The 17,706-nt window shown below is 48.8% G+C and overlaps 1 protein-coding gene across 1 annotated transcript; it reads right to left on the reverse strand.

The window, feature by feature from the left end:
* Positions 1-6,053: 6,053 nt before the first annotated feature.
* On the reverse strand, positions 6,054-7,676 carry LOC148817837 (neurensin-1-like). Its single transcript, XM_088937529.1, has 2 exons — positions 7,450-7,676; positions 6,054-6,621 (listed from the first exon to the last, which is right to left on the reverse strand). The coding sequence occupies exons 1-2, from the start codon at positions 7,630-7,632 to the stop codon at positions 6,271-6,273; spliced, it is 534 nt and encodes a 177-aa protein (XP_088793655.1). The 5' UTR covers positions 7,633-7,676; the 3' UTR covers positions 6,054-6,270.
* Positions 7,677-17,706: the final 10,030 nt, after the last annotated feature.

Here is a 17,706-nt window from a genome sequence, read left to right on the forward strand (position 1 = left end):
GCTCTTCGCTCCAGTGCTTCTGCTCTTCTTCCATCTAGTCACTCTTGTTTACCCATTGCTTATTAGTTCATTTGTGTGGTGGGGTTTCATCTCGTTGCAACACCTGACAATGTGCTGAACGCTGCAGGCTTGGGTATAGCACGCCACCTCACGCACACAAGAGCAACCCTTGATGTTTGCTCAAAGAAGAAATACCTCAGGGCAATGCAGATGTCCTGACTTTGGTGGTAATTCCTCATGGAATTCTTCTGGTGTCCTGGAGGAACTCTTTCCTTCCCTTTGCAATGGGGGTGATCCTCAGGGTGACTCCTGGGACACCTGAAGAATTCCTCCAGGATGTCTGCAGGATGCTAAGGATTTTGGTCCCCAGATCCCAGAGGATTTCTTTGTGGTTTTCCTGTAGGGTATTAGTACGTGGGGTGGGGTGCTACAGTCAAGTGGTCCACTCAGCTGGTTTCAATATACAAATGAGAACGTCAGGCAGGTCTGGAGATGACAGGAGGTCATTCAGCTCGTCTTGCGCATTTGGTGGTTTAGTAGCTGAGTGAATCTGAAATATTGACTAGCATTTTCTTAAAGAGGGGCCTGTCCCACCCCTCTTTGAGTAAATAAGTGTTTCCTGTTCTCTGACCTTAATGACCTTCTGTGACCCTGTGTCCTTTTTTCTCCACTATCTCTCAGGATTTTCTGGACCATAACTCCTCTTAATCTCTTGTGTTCTACACAGCAGAGATTCAGTTCCCTCGGCCTGTCTGTATACAACAAGACACAGATAAAGAGAAACAAGTAAAGGTTTATTCCCTGCTGAAAAGAGAAGAAAAGATACACAATGTTTCGGCTGTGGAGCCTTCTTTGGGTCCTAGATAAAGAGGTTCAGTGTGTTTGTCAATGGTGAAGCCTTGCTTTTGGACCCCTTGTTTAATTGTTTGTATTTTTTTGTACAGATGCAGAGCTCACCTCCAGAGTCTCCAGCCCGAATGAGGGGCGAGAGGGCTCAGAGGTCAGCTCAATAATGACCTCAGGGTGAATCACTTCCTTTCCTGATCACCCTCAGAAGCAGACTGGTGACAGCCCCCTGCCTTCAGGGACACTGTGAAAGAAGATCCTACAGCAGTTAATTGCTGAAGTAACCGTGTTTGTGTTGTTTGTAAGGCGTGACACTGGCGTTGGTAAGAGTGTTGGTATTTTTTAAGGGGTTCATGCAACACAGGAGTAAAGTAACGTGTGGTCCTGTCAGCCCCAGTACACAGCGGAGTGTTAAAGACGGAGCAGAAAAATACAACACAGAAAGGAGCAGACACCCAGGTGCTGCCCTGCCTTTCCTCTGCAAATCACTGTTCTCATTCTCCCCTCATCCTTTCAGTCACGTTCAGCATCAGGGCCAATTGAGTGCTTCAGGGCTAACGAAGACATGGCGGAATGCGACGTTTGCAGTGACGTGGCTGGAGGGGTCGGCGCTGGCCGGCCTGCCTCATCAGCTGAGTGACCTCTCCCGAGCCCCAGGTCTCCTGCGGGGCTCCCTGGCTCCGCCCTGCAACTTCGGGCTGGCGTCAGCGCGCGCACGGCCTCCGATGTTCTCCTCCATCTCAGCGATACAAGGCAAACGGGCGACAAAAAAAATAAAAAAAGCCCGCAGCCCTGAGGGTTGTTGTGCAGCTTTGCAAAACTTGCTGTGCACGCACAGCTGGGATTTTATTTCTGTACTGGGAGAAAAACACAGCCACACTGCTACTGAGTGGAGGTGAGCTGGCTGGTTTTGTTTTTGTAGAGGCAACATTCTCTGACTCCTGCTTGACCCCCCCGCCTGATCTCGTGAGCTCGTGAGGGCGAGTGCTGGCTCCTGGACCCCAGGGTGCAGAAGGTGATCTGGGCACCTCCTGGGTGGGCTTCCTGTCAAGGGTACAGAGCAGGGCTGCAGGGCTGTCTGGGTCTCTTTCGTTCATCAAATGCCCTAGAGCCGTGTGCAATGGAAGTGTTTTGTTTAGGGAAAACGAAGCACTGCCTTTCGACAGAAGAAGCTCATCGCGATTGTCAGGCCAGCGGTGTGAGTGTCACGGCGTGGGGCTGCTCTGCTCGTCTTCATTGACAGACCCTGCATTGTCTGGCTGTCCCTTCGTCAGCTCAAACCCAGCTCAAAGTGGGTCAGGCAGCAAGACAATGGGCCCGCACATACAGGCAGATCTCCAGCAGAGCAGCTGCAGGAGAGGACATTTGTCTGGTCAGACCGGTCCAGTCAAAGTCCGGGCCTAAACCCTGCTGGTGTTATAGCAGGACTTGAAGGGATCCATTCATGCGAGGAAACCCTCCAATGTCACTGAAGCAGTTCGGTAAACAAGAACTAAGCCACATTGGTCCAAAAATAAAAGTCGATGCGAGAGACTGATAAATAGAACAGGAAACATCTTTTTGAAGTCAATGCTGTTCAGAAGATGCCAGCAAATGTTGAATGCAAAAGCTCACAGACTTTTTTTTACAGATTTTTCTGTGTGCAGTGAAAACAGCTGAACCATGGTGCAGGACAGGCGCACAAACACTGCAGTGGACCCCTCTCACTGCGCGAGGGAGTGGGGGGCTGGCAGCAGAAAACTGGGTGCTGTCAACGATGGCGTCAGGAGCAGCAGGTTGGACCCAATGCGGCGCTGAGACAGAAGGTTGTTGCAACCGACTGGCATCCAAACCCGAGAAGCAAAAGGCAAAAGTCGTGGTCGAAACAAAAGAACTAGGATGGGCAGCCAAAAGAGTCCGGCCGAGAGCTGTAGCCCAGTACCAGAGACAGCCCAGGGTGTCTCACTGGTGAGCGGGGACTGAGCGGAGTGGGAGGGTGTAAACAGGGAAGAGTGTGAGGAGAGACACTTGATTCATTAGCGCGCGGGCGTTGGCGGTGAGAGGTGCCCCCACGAATGCGTTCCGTGACAGGTGCGCGTGAGAGTGGGTTCGTCCAAGGACACCGCAGCCCCTGCCTTCTGCCGGGGGGGCAGGCTTGCCCGTCGTGGCTCTGCGAAGGGGGATGTGAGGCGGCTGGGGGCTCTGGGCCGTTGCAAGGCCAGACAGCAGCGGGAGTCAAGTCAACTGGGAAGAGAAGAAAAGAAACACAACCTTTCGGCTGTGGAGCCTTCTTCGGGTGTGGCTGCCCCACTCTCAGCCTGCCGCAGGCACACACACACTGGAGCTCAGGACGCACAGCCTCCAAAACCAGCCAAACCAGCAAAACCAGCGGACATTTTGACCACTTTAGAATGGTCTCTTATTTCTAGACAACATTATATTACATTATTATATTATATTATAACGTATTACGTGATTGAAATATAACAAAACCAGAGGCAACTGTAAAAAATGTAAAAAATGATCATTTTCACTAATACATTAGTGATACTTTATACATTAATCCTGTCTTGTTTTAAAGCTTCCTGTCAGGCTTAGTTTCCAATCTCACAAGCCGGGTAGGGATACCAGGCACGCATTTCTACTTGCATTGTGCTGCCATCTTGTGGTCATGTTGTGTAACAGCAAGAGAGGAAGAACTTTGCGAATGAACGTCTATTTTATTTTTTTCTCATTTCTGACTGCGAGGAGGCTGAAGGGTCTGGAGTCTTTGACAGTCCTAGTGAGTACACCGAACTCTCTCTCTCATAGCTCCCTTCTTCAGAAGAGACACAAATCTGAGGATTATCTGGTAATTTGATGGTAACTCTAGGCGAGTTGCTCTCTGGGTTACAGTGTCTGCTAAATTGCCCATTATCAATAGACGTGTATGTGCGCTTTATACCTGTCTGCATGTATTCATATACATACAATATTCATAGATTACATCTGAAACTTTTTACATTTATCTTAGCTTCCGCATTGGAAAATGTTGCTTTTAAAACGCGATCTCTGGATCCGTTCAAGGGCGAGTTGGGAGAAAAGGCCGTTCGTGGGCCACAGAATCGCATTAACTCTCCCGGGACCCGAGTCCTTGCAGCTCCGCAGAAGAAAACTGATTTCAAAGAACTGTTGAAACAAAAAACAAATCGCTCACGCCATATATTCATTTCGGAGTGCTAGGTATGCAACCTCTGCGTTTATCGGCATGAAAGGGTGATGTCCTGAAACCGTATTGATTCTCTAAACCGCTGAGAAAGCACCGCTCACGCCTGTCCACATTTCCTTAAAACCCCCGTTGATATTAACTGTTCATGGAATTAATTCTCCAATTATCATTTTAACCAAAAAAAATTAAAAAGTAAAAGCACTTTTCAGTTCTAATTTTAGTTGCAATCCGGCATTATTTTCTACCCTTTCTTCAGCTAATCAATCAATCACACCTCTAATACCAGTTTACAATTAATAATAATAATAATAATAATAATAATAAATTGTACTTATGATCTATCTTTAAAAAATAAAAAATCTTACCCAATTAACAGTAAATAACTAAAATCACAATCGATTTGGAAAAAAAAGTAAATGGCAATGAGAGTTAACAAAAAATCTTCAGGGTATGTTTTTGTGGAACCCTTTATATCAGAGGCTGTGTTTAGAAAGATCTTCTGTCTTGTTGCCTGATATTCCCTGCTCACACATTCTGACAATCTACCCTTCATATGCTGTGTGTTTGTCATCCGCTCAGTCTGCCTTAGACCCAGACTCGGAGGGGCGTCAGTGCAGCTTCAGTCTGCAGTGAGTAATGTTTGCCGTTGAAGGTGGTCATTAGAGAAGACAGCATTTCTTTCACTGCATTAGGATCAGAAAAAAGGGAGGTTTTAATTACAAAGACAGGAAGCTTTTTTTTTTAGATTTGCCCTTTAAAGGGTTTTCAGAATTGCAAGATAAGCATCCTCCCGCTGAGTTTGAAATCTAATTAAATTTGATTTCATTTCACATCATGACACAGTGCTCAGTGATGTGATTCCGTGGCGCACAGAGACTCTCGTCTGCAGGAGGGTCTGTATTATCATATCAAATCCCAATGGAGGGTGAGATTCCTAAACCCCAGCCCTGCCCTCTTCCCGACCTCAGCTCAAATAAATGAGACACTCTTTCTCATATTATAATATATCAATACTTACCTCAGAAAAACGACCAATGCCTACTGATCTCATAACTGATTTGGATTACTGTTCTACAGTGGGGCCGCATTGCATAGTGATGGAGTCCTGGGGCTCAGCATGGACAGGTTGTGGGTTCGAGTCCTGTATGTTCATGCAGACGTGGCTGTTGTTGCTTGATTGAGGAGCTGGACCCCAGCTGCCCCAGTCCACCCACTGTGCAAGTGGGGACCAGCATGGCTGTGGGGTCACCCTGTGATGGGAGGGTGCCCCACCCAGGAGGAGATGAGCAGATGTGCTCTCTAGCCCTCCTGACGCTGCAGGAACCAACACGATCTCTGGCCCGAGGAGCCGCTGTGGTTTGTAACCAATATTGTGTGACAGCGGTGATGGCGCGGTGCCGCATGGCTGCAGGACCCTGCGGTTCTGTTCTGGTTGGCTTCTGTCTGTGTGGAGTTCGCATGACCTGCCCCAGTTTCCCCAGGCACCCCAGTTTCCTGCCCAGGGAGGAGCTGCGTTGGCTGTCCTGAGACGCCCCTTCTCTCTGTGACCCTGCAGTGACCCAGGGGGAGGGCGGCTCCTGCCTGTGCCCTGTGCCCGGTGCTTATATGAATAAAGACGTGGCTCAGGCTAGGGTGCCACAGTGGCGCGGTGGTTTAGCCTCGCTGGGGTCCTGGGTTGGGCTCCAGACCTGGGGTGCTGTCTGTGTGGAGTTAGTCTCTTCTCCCTGTGTTTGTGAGGGTTTCCTCCAGCTGCTCTGGCTTCTTCCCACAGTCCCCAGACATGCTGGTAGATTAACTGGCCCTGGTGTGTGTGTGTGTGTGTGTGTGTGCGCGCGCGCGTGCGTGCCTCGTGATGGACTGGCGACCCTGCCTTGCATCCGTGTTTTCCAGGACGGGCTCCGGCTCCCCTGGGACCCTGAATTTTAAGGAAGCAGTTAGAAAATGGATGGAGTGAGACTAGAAAAAAAGAATAGAAAGAACAGCCATCCGGGAGCAGCATGAGCACAGACGAGCGGGCGTAGTCATCAGAGCTGCGTTTATTAAACCCAAGGCAAGAAGCACGAACACAGACTCAGGCCCATAGAGAGGGAGAGAGAGAGGGAGGGGGGTACGGACCTCCTGTCTCACACGACCCTGACAGATCGTACGCAACCAGCAGGGATCAGGGAGAAGTCAGCAGCGCCGCGCCGGGCAGCACCCGCGGGGTGAAGAAGACTGCCCCCTGTCGGCGGGCAGCGTCAGGGCCGCGGTGTGGGCTGCACGCTCCCCGTGGGCCAGAGGCCGGAGCGTATTGGCGACACGCAGGCGATGGCCGTGGCCTGGGGGGCGAGCCCTCCGTGGCGGGCGCAGCTGTCCGGCCTCGTCCTGGCCGCCAGGGCGCACGCCAGGAGCGCGGTGCCGCCCAGGGCCAGCAGCAGGCCCCCGGCCAGGCGGCAGGCTGCCAGGGCGCGGTTGTGCCACACGGCTCGCTCGTCCACCAGCAGCAGGTCTCCCTCCCCGAAGCCCTCGATCCTGGGGGGCAGGAGGAGGCCCATGCCCAGCGCCAGCCCTCCGGTTGCTGCCAGCAGGACCCCGGCGGTGAGGCAGGCCTGCAGGGGGGGGGGGACAGCAGGGTCTTACGCATACGCTCCCTGGGGTTCACTCCCTCCACGTTCCCGGTTTCCTCATGAGAGGATTCTGACAAATGTGGCTCTGGACAGATTCTGACCCCTCTTCCATTCCCACAGCCAGAGCTCCTGCCAGAGCGCGAGAGAGGGAGGCAGAGCTACAGGGACCACAGAGGACACGCCGGCCAGCTGAGCCTGAGGGCCCAGTTGTCAGTCATCCCCAGTCACAGCTACATGCCCTGTAGCCCAGAATCAGCCTGATACTGCCAATCGATTCCCTTCTCAATGGAATAAACTGCCGCCTTTTCCCAGTCCCAGCCCACTGGTGATGTAAAGACACGATGGACAATATGGACCAGTAGATTTGTGCTTAGGACTGTCCACCACAGCAGAAGACATTTAAACAGATGAGCATGACTTCACTTACTAATTCATTCGACTGAAAATGTAATCCAAGCAGCTTTTATATGCACATATTTTTTAACACAGTGGGACAATGTGGTGGAGCTGTTCAGGTGATGTGTCTCTCTCAAGGGCGATTATTATTATTATTATTAATAATAACAATAATAAGAAGAAGAATAGCTTGTATTTGTTTTTTGTTTTAAAGTGTCTTTGAAGATGGGCTTTCCTACCACACAAGTCTTACCTCTGTGTTTAATTCTGGTGTCAGTGACTCAGAAACACTCCCACAGCCCTTGTGGTTAGAAGTGAAAGTGTGAGACACACCTGTGTGGTCAAGCGGTCTGTTGGCCGCGCCCCCGGAAGGGGGGGTGGCTGTGTTGTGCGCGTCGGTGCTCAGCGCCGTACCTTCCAGAGCAGGGAGGACCAGGAGAGAGACGCCCTCTTCAGCTCCATCTCCTCTTCGCCCCGCGGCCCCGAGAAGGCGCAGTCCTCGTAGAAGAGGTGCAGGTGGGAGCGCACCCCGAAACGCTGGCCCCCCGCCCCGCAGGAGCAGCGAGGACAGCGGGGTTCCCGAACACGGGCCGCCATGGAGGCGCCCCCAGCGCCAGGACGTCCCGACACCTGCGCTTCCCCGGCTGCAGGAGAGAGAGCCGGGATTAGGAGGAGGTGTCCTGCAGGGCACAGAACGGCCGAGAGAAACGCGCAGGTGTGTAACGTTTCCCCGACTCCAGCTGAAGGCTGGGAGCACGCCGCAGCCCAGGGGAGGAACTACCAAGACTCAGCTCAAGTGGAGGACATCCATCGGGCATGATCACTCCCATGTGAGCTCCAGGATTTCCCCCTTTCAGCTTCAGGCTGACCTCTGTGTGTCTGAGCTGGCCTGCCCTCTCCTGACACCCATCATCACCCTGTGCAAATGCTTTATCAACCTGGCTGCGCCCCCTTTCCTCCCAGGAGTGAACCCCAGGGCGGTGGCCTCACACGCTAAACCCCACGGTTTGTGCACACATACGTTACGGCGCACGCCCCTGGTTGCCGTGGCGTCTCCCAGTGACCCTCGGCTCGGGTTCGGCGATTACTTGTGTCACCGCGAGTGCGACAAAAGCCGGGGCGAAATGTCAGCCTCTGCTCGGGGTCCTGCAGGAGCCCCACTTATCTGATTGCTGGTGACGTGAAATAAGGCCCCCAGGATCGCAGCTATCACTCCCCTCCATCAGGAAGGAGACAGGAAATGTGGTGTTAGAGGCCGGGAGTGGCGCAGGCTCTGCTGACTCGAGCCTGGACTGGTGAGTCATGCGCCATTTATCGCCTCCGCTCGGCTCCAGACGAGGCGATCGGTGCTCAGATCGCACCGTCTAACTTCAGATTTAGAGCCATGACACATGGACCCCTGGACACAACCAGCAGCCGTGGGCAGAAACAGCTCAGCCCAAACAGCGCTGAAGCCTTCGTCACGCATGACAGGATTTAAAATGTACTGTATCTGTTTAAGATTTCAGGTTGCCAGCAGAACCTGAGCTTACATAGCATCACAGTTAAGAGCCTGTGCCATCTCATTGCTCAGAAGGTTTTGTGTTTTCTTCCATGTCACATCATTACAGGGAAACTGCAAGAACATATATTGGAAGGTAGCCATTTTCTAAATTAAAATGCATCCCCTTGGAAACTCAGAAAAATGAACTAATCTCTTAGGTTAATCTACTGTATTATATGTTACCTGACCAGGTACCACAGCTGTGCATTTTTTCAAGGACTGTATTTGACCTGTTTCTGATTAATTCTTCGGCCAAATCTTTTAACAAAAATGCATGTTTTTTTTTTCAAACAAACACACCACAAATGCACCGGGAATAGGTTCTTTTTTGCTTTGTTGAAGTTACAAAACTGGACCTAGCTCCAATCTGACAGCACATTTAGAAAGAAACCAGGGTCCCTGAGACTTCGCCGTGAGCACAATTAATTGGCTGTGAGTGGAGTTCAGAATGGAGGCGGCAGCACTTCCTCATCAAGTCTTTAAAGTCCTCCGTCAGCTGCAGGACGCGGGAGAGCGATGGCATGTCTCTCTTGCTAACAAGCCTGATTGCACATGAAGTGACTGTGAAGTACAGCCCTGTTAATTAAATTACTAACAGATGCAGCTTCTAGTCTGATCCACTTCAACATCTCTCCCCTCACTTGCCTCCTTCCTGACTCGAGGTTTCCACACTGAACTTCGAGGACCCTCTCCCTCACCCCCGGGCTCCCGGTGGGTGGAAAAGACACAGGACTGGGAACGGGGGCTGAGACACACGGAAAGACACGACAGGCACGAGCACTAGCACACGCTGCAGGGCGGCAGAGGCGCTGAGCTGCACTCACCTGGGCGGGCTGGCAGGGGCTGGCGGAGGCTGGGCTCCGTCTCCGCTCGGCTGCTCCCGCTGAGCAGGCTGGCCGGAATCACAGCAGTCTGAGAAGGAGCGTGCTTCGTGCGAGAGCCGGTCCGCAGGGTCACAGAGCCACCGAGAGAGCGCCGGGCAGCTCAGTAGCCAGCCTGCTCTGCTAATGACATCAGGCTGGAGGGGGAGCAGAGACGAGCCTGGTGGAGAGAGGAGGAGGAGGGGAGGGGTGCTTCCATTCTTATCCGCTCGCTAGCACTTCGCTCGTATAGAAAATCACTCCCCTGCGTCTGCAGCTGGTGTGTCGTGCTGAGAGCTCCAGCACACAGCCTGGGTTTGAAAGAGAACTGGAGTCTGCGCTCAAAGGACTCAGGTAGACCCTGTCTGAGACAGCACCCAGTCCAGCCATTAAATCCGGCAAGAAAATGGACAGAGGCAGGATCTGCATGAGTGGCACCTGTTGTCTGGGAGCAGGTGTTCCAACTTATGTCACTTCCTGTCCACCGTGGGTGTCCATGGAAGAGTCCAGAGACGAAGTAAGAGCTATCGATGTTAGCTGTCTTAAGCACAGAATGGAGCTCCTAAAAAAGATTTAGTTAAAAAGAAAATGGCAGACAATTATTCACTTATTACAGGATGTGTATATGTGCCCCAGACTAGAGACAAATCAAAGTCCGGGTTCACTTGATCCGCATGGTTGCTCAAGTCTGATGGATTCACCATAAGCGGCTGCCCAGCAGAGCTGACTGTGCGTTCCAGCACATCTTAAAGGACCTGTGACTGTCCGCTGTACAGAAGCCTGCCTGGGTTTCAGCATGGAACCAAACTTTACCTGCCCTTATTTGATTAGCACTTGACCAGCCCTGTGCAGGATCGGCGCGGATGCCTGGACTGTCTCCGGAGAGAATGAGACGCACAGTTCTGTTCACAAAGACACACTCGCCTGCCCGCTGAGCTACTCATCGCTTGAGCCTCATCGGAGTGCTGACAGAGCCCATGCCTGCTGTTGACAGCCCTGCAGCTGCCCAGCAGAAGAGCTGATCTACCGCACTGGCATCCAGTGATGTGACACGGGTCCAGAGTGGCGCTGTCTGGGCCAAAGAGTGAACACCGCCGGCTGGGCCAGAGAACAGGCCTCGGCCCAGTCCTGATGTTGCACAAGCCATGGTGCCTGTTGTCTCTCAGAACCAGGCTCCTTGGAGCTGATGCCCTGGTGTTCTGTACTGTTTCCTGGAAATGTAACCTGGCAGACAACCTGTTTTCTGAAGGTCATGTCTGCAGAACGAATGAAAATGATCATCTTAGTTATTGCTCCTTTAAACCTTTTTTTTTAAGATCGCCGACAAAATTAAAAAGAGCAGAATGACCACAAACGACATTTCCCAGAAGTCCCTGCGGTCCCCTTTTATGGCTGCACTTTCCTGCTCAGTCTCCTCTACCCGAAGGGTTGTCGTGGCAACTCAGTGATACAGAATCTGTCTCAAAGATGTGCACACCTACACACTGTTCTTCAAGAGCTCCGTGCATGTGTGCTTAGAAGTTCTGTAATTAGCTTTTTTCCTCCTTCCTGTTTTCGAATACATTCTTTGAAAGTTATTTCTTATTTCTTTTTAGCTTATTTTAAGAAGGCTGTTATTAATCAGTCAGCAAGCGTACGTTAGATTGTGAATATGCACCACAAATCATAACATTTATGTACAGACTGTACTGTGTGCATAATTGTAAGTGAATGAGGGGATTAATCAGGATAATGACAGACATTTATTACAGTAACAATGTCTAATTAGAAGGGCAATTTTCAACATCATGCTCATTAACCTGTGAATGCTTGTGGCGAAACAAACAACAGACGCACTGTTGCACAATATAAATCCAGAGGAAAAAAGATAAGCGCTGGAACATTCAATTGGTTTCCACCACAGAAACCAAAAGCAAGACAACATGTAGCTGCTGATGGACTTCCTTATCACCACGACCTTGGAAACTGATGTCAACGTTCTTTTAAGTATCTGTGAGTCCCCTTGTATTTTTCGGTGATTAACATGCTTCTCCACAAAACAGAGAAAAAAAATAAAATAATGTTATCAGGTTGACTAAGCGTTAGTGGAGCCAGAACTCGCCAATCCGTTCCACATAACAGAAAGCCATTTAAACATTCAATGGCAGCTCTTCCATGGAAGTCCTGTCTGCTGCAGGGAAGGAGTGGGACTATTATAGCTGAACAAAAGAGAGGTCAGACAAACCACCCTGCAAGTTAATTAGTTAAGCAATTTCTCATTAACCTTTAACACAAACACTGATGAGAGGTCTTGCCCCCATAGTGTGCAGACATTTTAAACAAAACTGATGAAATATCAGTGCGCAGGAGAATGTTTTATTATTGTTATTTTTCTAATGAATTTTTCTTTAATTTCCTGTGCTTTCCCCCCCTTATTTGAATTCTGTTCCTATCTCTCTCTTGCAGGTGGCAGGACTCTCCGTCATGCCTGAATCTCATTGTCATGCTTGGTTCTGTTTGCCAGACAGACAGTCAGAGCTAAACGTAGGGACCAGAATTCCAGTCGGTTCTATGTGGCGTGCATGCAATACTCCCCAGCTGGCTCTGATACCCTGGCTGCCCACCAGGTTTTTAATCTCTTAAGCTTCTTCTACTTACAGGAGAAGCTCTCCCCCACTTCATCACTGACTAACCCTGCAAGCAGAAGTCTTTGAGCTGAGGCCAAAGCAAATGTCCAACACAAACTACAAATGAAATCTGAATCTTCTCTCAAGAGTTCGAGAGGTCTTCACCTTGAATGGCATCAATGTGAAACTTTCCAGTTTAGTATTACCTAATAGTTGTCATAGTTGCACATACTGTAGTTGACAATTGCCTAAAATGAAATTACTGTGCAGTTGTGTATGGAAATGCAATTGGGCATAGTTGCATACTGTAGGTATCATACACAAGCATTAATTTCGAAACACTGCCACCTAATATACACCTAGCTCAGACTGACTGTTCAAGGGAGGTCATAGATCTAAACTCGAAAATGGCACTGTGATTATGTATTCAACTCGAACTAGCTCCACCATCAATCTGCTCTTAGTTCACATTTAAGAGCAGTTCAATTTCTGTACAATAAAACTTTATGAAAAAAATCGTAACAACACAAGATCAAGTATGCAGTTAATAGATGTCTAAAAGGTTCTTCATTTAAATTATTCCTCTAGCATGTTTTTTTTTGCATGCTGGAACCCTTCCAACTCAAGTTCTACTAATTCTGAGTCAATTATAAGTTTTATGACAGATCTTTACGATGTGATTAACATGTGTGAACATCTTTTGAATGAAGTATCAAGTCAATTTTTTATGATCTGGAATCATCTGACAGTGGAGTTCATTTATTTTAATTGGCTGTGATGGAAATAAAAACAAGGAGAAGTCTGCCTGGACTTTGTGGAAGTCTTTATCTGTCATTTTAAATGCCCAAGAGAAAATAAAAGGTGATATTGCAAATACAGCAATTCCATCATGACAATGTGATAGGCATCTACACATATATTACAACGTCAACGTGGAATTTAGTACAGTTATCAAGCAATTCATATTTTTCTTTCTCATGGAATGTTGTTTTGACTGTAACTCTGTCCATAAACACAACATAAATTCCCTATACCACACTAAATCTACTTTGCCGAAGCTTGTGAAAAAAAAGCGGATCATGAACTTCAGTCCAGCAACGTCTAAACTCGCATCTCTGACTTTCACATATTTTGGAGAACAATAAAGCGACATGCCTTAAAATTTTAATCTGGAACTCCAGATCAAAGCATAGCAAAAGAAACAGTCATACATTCTTGTCCATTCCTGTATCATTTGTGGTAAACTGACTCATTCAGAGCCTCATCACGGACTTCTATCATTAGTAAAGGCATTGTACTCTGTGCAATCAAAATGCTGTTGCTTAGGCAATGAAGAAGTGAGCCTCAGGCAGCATTAGGACTAAATCTTTGCAGAATGTTGCAGAAGGAGAAGGGATGCATCATACTTGTGTCTTCCTACATGACTTTTATGGGTTTTCGGTAAAAATCTCGAATCTGCTGCCGTCTTCAAAAGCAATGCTCATGGAATTTAAAGCAAACACCAAAGGCCTCTTTTCCTTCTAATCCAGCTCCTTTCAAGAAGAATAAAGGCCACCATTTAAAACACCACAAGAAAAACAGCAAAATAAAATCAATAGCATCTTTTTTTTGTTTTTTTTGTTTGATAGCAGGAACTTGAAGATCAACAGGGATGGAGACTCTGGTTTGTTTTTTTCCCTGCAGTGTTGTGAAGCAGTGTCTGGGCAGACGCGGTGCTCCCCCCTCCTGAGGGGGAGCAGGGAGTGAGGTCAGAGTCTAGTGCAAGGAGCCCTGGAGGGATCGACGAAGATAAGTCACTGCCATTCTGCCATGCTGCTATGCTGCTGGCGCCTCTCGTCCGTCCCCGTGACCTTCCTGTGCCTCCCACAACAGCAGCATGAGCTGTGTGCATGAAAACAGGCCTCAGAGAAGTGGCAGCTTAGGGGCTTGAGCAATACCGCTAGCACAATAAATATCATCCTGTGTGACAGGCAGTGCACCAGTGTGGGTCAGACGCGTGTAGCTAATTAGTTAAATAGTTGCCTAATTTGAGTGGGCATCAAGTAGGTGGCCCAAGCATTAAGCAGGGGCTTTACACAGGGAAACATAAATTACAACGACTTGTAATGCAGGATGCATGGATGTGGAGAACTTCCCAGTTTCTCATTTAGCCTCATCATGTTGACCCCTCATTAAATCAGCCTCAGAGACTCAATCCAGTCTCTCCCCGCCTGCCGCCCTCGTGGGCTTGTTCATGTTTAATGCAGTCGAACTGCCAGCTCCGGCGGCAGACGCAGCCCTGCGATGCAACACGTGCTCTTCACACTCTCTTGCAGGACGAGCTGACAATCTGCTGCTGCAATCAGGGCTGGGGGTTTAGAGCAGGGGAAGGCGGAACCTCCCAGCAGGTTTTGGAAAGACGGTCAGTTACCTCATTAATAACAAAGGAGGCAGACTTCATCAGTGCAACGTGTACCTGTGCATTGACTACATTTCGCTCTTCTGTTCTTTATTTCTGTTGCAAATGCCGTCATTGCTTCAGACAAACAAATCAAATGGGACTGTGTTAAAATTAGTGCTTAACTGTAACAGCAATGTCCCTCAACTGTTGCGTCAGCTATAGATAAGAGGCCTCTGACACAACGCTGAATGCAGATGCTTAATTTGAAAGAACCACAGGCTTAATTCCTGGGGCACCCGTGACCTGGTGGAATTCTTCTCCTGCTTTCTGTGCAAAGGTTAGGGATGATTTCTGCTGGTGTGGCTGCGCATGATAGTCACTTACCTGGCAGCACATGACTGCCTGCTCTTCTGACACAGAGTCTGTGACAGTTCTTGAAGAACACAGAGCGTAAGACACCTCCAGCAGGGGGCAGGAGAACACCTGTCCAGTGCAGTTCTAAATCTGTCTCTGTCCTGCCTGCGTCAGAAGGCGAAGTCAGTCACAATGGTATAGAGCAGGGCTACATAACCTGCGGCATGATTTAATTGGCTCCCTCTTGTTGCTGAATTGGTTTCTCATAATGTCTTGTTTTCTCAGCACAATTTGTTTACTTTGGTTTTGCATTTTGTTCTAATTGAAAGGGGTCCATCGTGCTGAGCCTCCCTGACAGAGGGCGGCTGCTCTTTCGAATGGGCTCACCTCACCCTCACCCTTCCCGGGTCCTGGAGATCTGGAAGGGCAGGTCCTCAGGTGCAAGGCGGGATGATACAGCTCCTCGTTGCAAAGCATCCAGCAGCTGCACGGAGACCTCAGGAATCCGAGCACGCGCCGTGAAAGCAACAGGCCGCTGCCCCTGTGGGCCCGGGAGATGAAATACATGGAAATGTATTATTTAATTGCAGAGCACTTTGTCCCATTGCAGTGCATCAGGGCCGCGTGCGTCAGCCGCAGAGCGTGAGTCATGATTTTGCTGTTCAAGAGCGCTTCAAAACGACGTGCTGCTCCAGAGGCCAGACAGAACTTACAGAGATGAGCATTACAGCTGAAACAAACGCCCAGTGTGACTGTGTGCATCTACAGTAGCTACAGCTTATTTCAGTGTGCGAAATGCCAACAATATCTACTGTTAGTGAAAATTGTTAAGGTTTCCAAACACAATGGTGACAGATATATGAAATCGCACACGCCTTCCCATAGCATTCTCTGCCTGCTGTATGTTTGGACAACAACAGATGGACTACATAGCAGCTCTCAGTAGATTTCAGATACCATTCAGATACCAACTCCATTCAGTGTTCTGATTCCAATACAGGAACTTAAGGCTCCATAGCCTAATGGTTACTGTCTATCAGCTCAGATGACCATTTTTTTCTTAGAGAAAACATACAGATTGTTTAATAACGAACTGTCCAGATTACTTCATAGGTTAAAGCATCTGTTGGAAAGTGTGGGAGTTTTTCTAAGAGGCAATTTCAGCCACTCAGAAGGGGTGTGGCAACTGTCATTGTCCGTAAATCCTGACACACGTGCCTTAATTTCAATGTTTTGCTCCTTTGCTGGGTTTGTGAAAGCTAGTCATGCTGCTGAGTTCATGAGCCACCTGTTTTACAGGCCAGACGTGTCTTGACTAAGAGTACTGGGGCTGGGGTTAGAGTGAGAGGTATATCATCGTGCCTGGTTGGGCTCAGGTAAAACGGAAGAGGTTCCGATTCGAACAGGGATAGGGATTAGGTCTCTTTTCGGTTCGGGTCAGACAGAGGTGTAGATGAGCTGAGTCAAGAGGCCATTGAGACGGGCTAGTGATCATGTTTTCATCTTAAGGTTAGTTTTGAGTTGGTGAGGTTTAAAATTACACTTGAATACATTGACATGGTCGCTGTGGTTTATTTTGTTTTTCAGGGTTAGGTTTTAAGATTTGGTACCTACAGTCTTGACGAGGCAGTGTTTCTGTTGTATCCCTGCAGGGTGCAGAAAAGGGCTCATTCATACTGCAGGCTGAAATACCCATTTCGGCCTTCAGGAGGTGCCATTGTCACAAGTAGAAAAAAAATACTGTACCTCCTTTTTATTAAGGACAGGATCTCGAGCACAGTTAAAAAGTACACCGACCAGCACCGCAAGTGGCTGTTCCAGCCCAAAAAAAACTGCTTGATTTCCATTCCAACTGATTGCTTTTCAGACTGCAGCTGCTGGAAGCTAGGGGGTGTCCTGTTAAACTGGTCATGTTATATAACATAAGCCACCAATTTAACAGAAGCGCATCCACTGGACACACATAAACTCACTGCACTATACTGACTGCTTCTTGTGTTTGCAGCTCACGTACTTACAGTATTTTCATTTACCCTAATGGCTTTTCAGAGCCCTGCACATGACATGTGCTTGTGCACTTCTCACCTGCTCTTACACTGACTCCCCAGGAAAGGGCTCTCCTGCGTCCTGTGCGCGCTCCGACAAGCCTGCCTTGAGACGGGACCGGCTGGAGTCGGGCTGTCCGCTGGCGCTCAGCAAGGTTAAGAATCTCTTTCCTCAATCCTGCCACACAAGGCAGTGAAATTCATTACCTGCCAGCGCAGGAGCCCTGACCCAGTCTGATGGATTAGAGGGAGATTTCAAGGGGAATTAGCTTGGCACTGCTCCTGCCTGGCTTGATTGCAGACTCCCCCTGCAGCCTCAATGCCACTCACTCCTCTCAGCGCCGCCCCGCCAGTGTCTTTGAAGCAGGTATCCGGGCTCCTGTGAGCACACTGGCCTCACCTTCACAGCAACCTTTTGGGGAGGAGGACAGTCTCAGCTGAGGGAGGGGCAGCCCTGGCTCATAACCCGCTCCAAAAACACATTTCAAATTTTCAATCAGCAGAGAGCCCAAGTGAGTGTAACTTTTTTTTTTGTGAGGCCATAATCACAGAAGACAGGCTGCTGTGTTTCATTACCTGGACTTTCCATTCAGTCTTACAAACAAATAAGGCAGAATGCTCAGTGAAACTACAGAGAAGACTGATGAAGGGGTTTGACTACAATATGTGTAAACACCTAAATAAATTCAGCAAATACAGTAGATATTTAAAATAGCTTATGAGATCTAATCAACAATGTGCAATTCAGCACATTTTTAGAAATGGTTATGTATAGTATACACACAAAGATATATCAATAGAATGACCACCTTGTCTGATCTTGTCAGCTCTCAGAAGCTAAGCAGGATGTGGTTTGGTCAGACCCACACCCCAGTCAGAGCAA

This window comes from Atractosteus spatula, chromosome 19 (genome assembly GCF_055471065.1).
Source record: "Atractosteus spatula isolate fAtrSpa1 chromosome 19, fAtrSpa1.hap1, whole genome shotgun sequence".
NCBI lineage: Eukaryota > Metazoa > Chordata > Actinopteri > Semionotiformes > Lepisosteidae > Atractosteus > Atractosteus spatula.